Source organism: Macrobrachium nipponense, chromosome 41, assembly GCF_015104395.2.
Source record: "Macrobrachium nipponense isolate FS-2020 chromosome 41, ASM1510439v2, whole genome shotgun sequence".
In the NCBI taxonomy this organism is placed as follows: Eukaryota; Metazoa; Arthropoda; class Malacostraca; order Decapoda; family Palaemonidae; genus Macrobrachium; species Macrobrachium nipponense.
Window position 1 is genome coordinate 8,576,985 of NC_061102.1, and position 6,741 is coordinate 8,583,725.

Below are 6,741 nucleotides of genomic sequence, written 5' to 3' on the forward strand. Positions count from 1 at the left end.
GCCTTTGTCCCACCACTAGCGCATTCATTTTGCTCACCAATTTGCAAATCCTTTATCAAATTCTTCATCCAGTATTCTATCCTCCTCCCAACCCCCCACCTCATTTGTTTTGGTCATTAAATAGCAGATACTCTTATCAAATACTTTATTTAGCATTCTGCCCCCATCCCAAACCACCACTTATTTTTCGGTCTCTAAGTTGCAAATCCCTTATCAAATTCTTCATCCAGTATTACTAACCCCAGCCCCCCCCCCCCTCCAACCAACCCCCCACCTAAGGTTTTTTTGGTCATTAAATAGCAGATACTGTTATCAGATACTCTATTTAGTATTCTTTTCCCCCCCCCCCACAAAAAAAAAAAATAAACACCAATTCATTTGTTTTGGTCACTCAATTGAGAGTACACTTAAATACTGAATCAATGACAAAAATTTCTTTTTTTTTTTTTTTTTTTTTTTTTTTTGCAGGTCCTTTACTATTTTTGGTACCTATGTCTATAAACATACGTCTCACAGATTTCACAAAATTGTCGTTTAATTTCTTCACATTTTACTTGATTATCTATACCTCTGTCTACCAGCACACGTTTCATAAATCCCAAATCCATTGGTGTTTAATGTTTCAACAGTTGTGTGATATTAGTGGGTCCTGGTGGCTCAAATACACGATTTGATGTTGATAATTCAGTAGACTATTTAATTTTCACAAATCCATTGGTGTTTAATTTTTTTAGCAATTTCATAAACTTAGTGTTGGAGGCTGGAATACACAATTTGATGTTTATCATCATTAGACTATTTTGTTTTCATATTAAGTCACTTATCGTCAGTTGACTCATATACACACTGATGACTTTTGGAACCATGACCACACAACACAGTGCATCTCGCCATAGACGTACTTCATTTCCCCCCACAATTTTATTTATGTAAGCTTATCATTTATGACATCAGTTACGTCCCTTTAAACGACAGATGTATGTATGTGCGTGTGACTGCACGTATTTAACATTCAGACGCTTTTTAAAAAAATAATCATAATAATCCCCAGTTTCAGATTTAGCATTATGTGAGCATTGCAGCACTTTCTTGTCTGTTACCACTTTTTTTCAATTATGGCTGTGTCACACTTTCTTGTACTTTATAATCAACTGAGGTTCCTCCGTTATCACCCCCAACAACCTTTTTTTCTGGATGTTTGATCACACGAAGCTTTTATATATTTTTTTCTTTAGCAAAAGCACAACTCGTTTTTTTTTTCTCAAGGGGAGAATCTTCTAGCTCTACTAACTTGTTCTGAATGTTGCACTCGGTGTTTTTTATGCAGTTTTTCTTACCTTTATCAGTGTTTAGATGTTTGTGTGTGTTCATTTAAGGGTGAAATTGAGACTTTAAGGTTAAATAAATGTAAAATGAGATTTTACATATCAAGTCACAAATATATGCAAATGGCAATTTCCACGGAATTCGTAACAAACATCTATATTTGTCCACGAAGGATCTGCTGCACTTACTTGATAGCCCCAGTTATCACTATTAATTTTGTTCCCAAGTAGACGCAAATTATTATTATTATTATTATTATTATTATTATTATTATTATTATTATTATTATTATTATTATTATTATTATTATTATTATTCAGAAAGACATTACAATGTCTAATCTTTAAAAGCACTCTAATCCTTATAGAAAGAGTGAGTCAGACAAGCCCAAAATACGACCTTAAATGTCCTTGCTGTTTGTAAAGCTACACGGTCTTGCTTTGCTTGAATTGTATTCTGACAATCTATGGATCACTATACTATACTCAGGCACATCCATGAAATTGATGAAGCTACGTGCTGTATAAAGCTTGGGTACCTACAACCCTCATGGTGAGGTGGGAAAGAAATTTCTCAAAAACACAAGCGCGAATGTGGGGCAAATGTAGCGTTAGATAATGCACTGGGCACAACTACCAAACGGTTACTGTGTCAGTGGAAAAAAAGTGGGCTGAATAAGTGCTTCCACTGTAGCCAGCTCAATGAACATGGTGAGTTGAATATATTCATTGATTATTTATTTGCATATTTGGTGTGGAAAAGAAGTTTGCAGAAATACACCCCCAGAAAAGTCTAAAGGGTGGCCCTCAGGATATGTGATTCAGGTGGAATTGCTTGGCACCCAATAACTGGCCTACCTGAGTGGTAAAATTTACATTTTATGAAAATGACAGTGAAAGACGCCCACAGAAAGCACTTAGGACAATCCACTGCTCTTTTAATCATAACCTAAGACTAACCACTACTGCTCTGGTAGCCATAAGTGATGGGTTTGATCACTACAGAAGCTCTAAACAGTTTAATACTACTGGGCTGGGTACCTTTTTTGTATAAACACCAAGATAGAAAGTTACAAATAATAGCTCAGTATTGGAAATTGTCGCCTTAAACAGTATATATATATATATATATATATATATATATATATATATATATATATATATATATATATATATATAATAACTGTGCTAAATAAAAATGCAACTTCTTCATTTGCATGAAAAATCCATCACTCTAACCAGGAAAGCTATAATTGCATCACTTGTAACTATACTAAAATCTGGTCGTAAAGAACTAATTAAATGGCTTTGAGGTAAACCTTTCTTCACATTAGCGTATGACATGGATGTGTTTTGCAATTTGTTAAAATCAGGTGGCTTTTTAAGTGAGTTGTTTCTGTTTTGTCGAAGCGAATCTCTAAGTTGAGGTCTTTGCTTTCAGATCTTATATATCACGCGGCAGAATCTAGTACGTCTACGGAAGCCTCCCCTACGTTACCCAGGAGATCTTTCCATAGAAAACGAGAGAGGTCAGTAGGGGGGATGAGGACGGCAGTAATCGAAGAAGAACTTTTCTATTAAGTCTTTCCTGCTCTGTGATTTAGTTTGTATATTAAACCAGATACATTTAAAAGCAAAAGTAGATTCATCCATTTCTTTGTTGTTCTTGGTAGGAGAAGAAAATTTGTGTTTCTTATGAGTTTACAGGAAGTTTTATTCAACTCCATTTTAGATGTTCTCATGCATAGGCCTAATGCTGTCTGAGAACTTTTGTTCTGATGGTTACCAGAAGTGAATCAAGTGACTTTCAGTTTTGCTGTGATGAATTTGACTGCAAAAAAAAAAGTAAATAATATATAATAAAAATATAAATCTCTCTCTGTATAAACGTGGCTACTTGAGCGAGACAATGAAACTTTTAAAACAAAGTGTGTGTGGACATTTCACCAAATGTCATATGTATCTTCCTCCCCTGCCAGGATGGGGATGTCCCGGGGTTTGGGAGGAGGAGGGGGAGGAGGAAGCGGCGCCCACACCCTCCTGAGTCCGCCTCGTACGCCCTCCTCCATTCTGGGCATGTCTCCTATACCACTGACACCGCCTACGCCACCCACGCCGCCCACTCCTTTCACGGACGCCCACGAACTGAGCGAAACTGAGTGTGACCGCGACGTGAGGAGGAGTTACCTGCTAGTAGAAAGAGGCAGTACGATCAATGTTTAATATTCAGCTGGAAATAATTAATAATAACAATGATAGTCTAATAAACACTTGAAACGTTGAAACAATTGTTGAGGTTTCTTAAGAAACTTCTGAATATACCTCGGAACTACTTGACTCAAAGGAGAACGGGACTTGTCACTCTTGAGGTGTGAGCTAGTGATTTTGATAACATCGTCAAGTGGCGCGCCTCAAGGGGAGAGTTTTAGTCCCATTGACCACGGAAGTGATGAGAATTTTGAACGTTTTTGCAAGACATATAGACATAATTCATTCTCAAAGAGAAAATAAGGCTTTCTCTAAATGGTGGAACTCCTTAAAGTGAAGTTATATCTCGGAAAATTACTGAAGTCACTCTCCATTGAGTAGGCCAAGTGAAGCTCTCCTAGATATGAGACCTCGAGAAGTTCTCTTAACAGTGTTATTATTAGGCTGTGGTGGTGCTAATGAGACTATAATTAAACTATTAATGTCCTTCTGTGTGGTACTTGTGCTGTACAAACAGTTCACCTGTAGTTGGGACTAATTTTTTATTTTTTTTTTTTTTTTTTTTTTGGTCGTGGATTTTCGAAATCTATAGGCCTACTTTATGGCAGTTGCGTCAGTAGTGTCTTGCTTTCGCAGGTTTAATCATCCTCACGCTTATTGTATCTCAAAGGGAAAACAATGACTGTTTTATAGTTTTGATAATGTTTCGACTGATGTTTGCATCAAATCACTGCTAATTCTCACATCCATTGTTAATGACAGCTCGCTGGTTACAGTGTTAGAAAATGGGAAAGTTTGGATGACCTCTATGCGTGCACCGTATACTATATGTATATTTTATTTATTTAAATTACATCTTTAGAGACGACACGAGTGTTGTTCCAGTTTAACAATTGTGCAAAGTCCACAAGAAACGAGACTGCTTTGAATATTGAAAGCTGCAATTTAGAAGTAGCTATTGTTCCATATCTATACTGAGCCGCTATACTACACATCCACAAACCACTAGGCCAACATATGATTCAAAGCGTCTGTAAGATCATATGTTAATTCGTTGACGACTTTGTGTGTGTATTTTGCGTGGAGGAATAAAAAAGAAGAAGAAGAATTGTTGTTCAGGGTCAGTGTCAATCAAAATATTAAAAGTAAGGACTTCTCAGTGTTTCCTTATAGATAAAGATTTAAAGTTATTTATTGGGAGTTTAAAGTCAAACTCTCTCATTGAATCTCGCTGTGAAAAGTGATGTACGTGCGTGACTTCAAGATGGATTTTATATCGAGTTGTTTCTATATTATAAAAAAAAGATAATGTGATGTTTTTCAATATTTATGACTGTTGAATGTTCCAAATTTGATAATTTATGTGACGGTGGGCAGGAGATGACATTCGTGTTGAATACTGTTAGAAGTAATTATTATTTTTTATTCAATACAACAACAACAAAAAATGTGAATGTAAAAAGATAGTTACAATATAATTAAGTGTGTCCCCTGAACGATATAGTTAATTTATAAAGCCACATTAACCTGATATTATGGTGTACAGTGACATTTCAGACTGAATTGAAATGAGTATTTAATTCTGCATACGGAGTGATCTGATTTTTATTCGACAGTGACGGATATAATAACCATTTATTTGGCATAAGTGGACTGACATGCTTCGTTTCTAAATACCAGTTATATTCACTTCTCAGGAGGGTGCATTGAATTCTGTGCCAATTGAGGCTTTAAAATGTTAGTTTTCTGAAATTACGTATATATACATATATATTATATAATATGTATATATACATATACAATATAATATATATATATATATATATATTATATATATATATATTATATATTATATATGAACTCTCTTTGATATAACTGTACATTCATTTCCAAATGCATTCAGGTATGTATACATAAAGTATCAGGCTTTTTCATAAAGGATAGGAAACTTATGATACTTCAAAAAGAGGTTATGCAAATAAAACCTACTGTGTCAGTCAAGGAAAATAATTTTGACCTAAGGTGAAGCAATATACTAAATAAAATATTAAAAGTGATATTATTTCATTTCTACTAAACCTAAACTAAGAGAAAGGATTCTTCTTAGATGCAGCACCCCTGAGTGATATACCTTAAGACTATTTAATTGTTAAAATAAACAAAAGCAAAACGTTTAGTTACTTATTTTAGTAATGTTTCTTGGAAACGAAGTAATTATGTATATGAATAAATAGGGTATGAATATATATAGGCTTTAAGTGTATCTGAGTCCTGATCTTTGATGTATATTTCTATAAAAAATAAATTTTTCATGTAAATGTAAAAAGCTATTTGTTTTTATTTCACACCTTTAAAAAAAATAAAGATTATTTCCCCCAGAAATTGGGAAAAAAAATGCCCAATTGGTAACTCGTTGGGTTCTGTATATAAGTAAACCGCGCACAAGCTGGAATACTGTTGGCCTTGACCTTGTAAGTAGCTCTCTATGTTCTATGCAAATATACAGCCTATTGATGAAGCAAATATATGTAGAGTGGATGGAACTCAGGTCTGCTAAGAGTATTTTGTTTAATTGGTATGAGGGTCAGAAAATGATTTGCACACGTGACGAAAACTGAACCTAGGCCTAGTTGGGTATACTGTCCTCTGGTAGCTGTTTACCCCATGCCATGCAGACCTTAAAATGGGATCATTTGAAGCCTGTAATTGAGAGAAAGATTCTGGGGCCTAGAAGAGAGAGAAAGATTCTGGGGCCTAGACTTCTAGAGAGAGTTGAGTTTCAAAGCAGCACCATCTTTGCATTTGAGAGAGAGAGAGGAAGGTACAGTAGTACTAATCATCTTTGTCTTTGGAGATTAACTGGCCGTTTTCTACTGCTACCCTGAATCTCACGAGGAAACAAACACTGCAAATATTGTCGAATATAATACGAAGAATTTAGCTAAATGCAGCGAGAAACTTTGATTATCCTTTAATGTTTACAAGCTACAGCTGAGGAGAGGTGAATCGTGGTTCATCCAAATGCTTAATGACTCCTGGTTTATTCTTGATCCATGCTATGTGGGGCCTGGTTGGCACCTCCGATATCACCAACCAACCGAGAGCACTAGAACTCTCTCTCTCTCTCTCTCTCTCTCTCTCTCTCTCTCTCTCTCTCTCTCTCTCTCCAAAGTAAGCTGAAAGACTGTTAACAATACCTTGATAAAGT

At 35.4% G+C, this 6,741-nt stretch overlaps 1 protein-coding gene across 1 annotated transcript in view; it reads left to right on the plus strand.

Annotated features, from left to right (window-relative positions):
- LOC135212486 (cell adhesion molecule Dscam2-like) overlaps positions 1–5,328 on the plus strand; it is a gene marked incomplete in the record, with an annotated part of 596,569 nt that extends 591,241 nt beyond the window's left edge. Inside the window, 2 exon segments of the mRNA XM_064245964.1 lie at positions 2,767–2,854; positions 3,305–5,328. Of these exon segments, the coding sequence (XP_064102034.1) occupies positions 2,767–2,854; positions 3,305–3,548 (332 nt within the window).
- Positions 5,329–6,741: the final 1,413 nt, after the last annotated feature.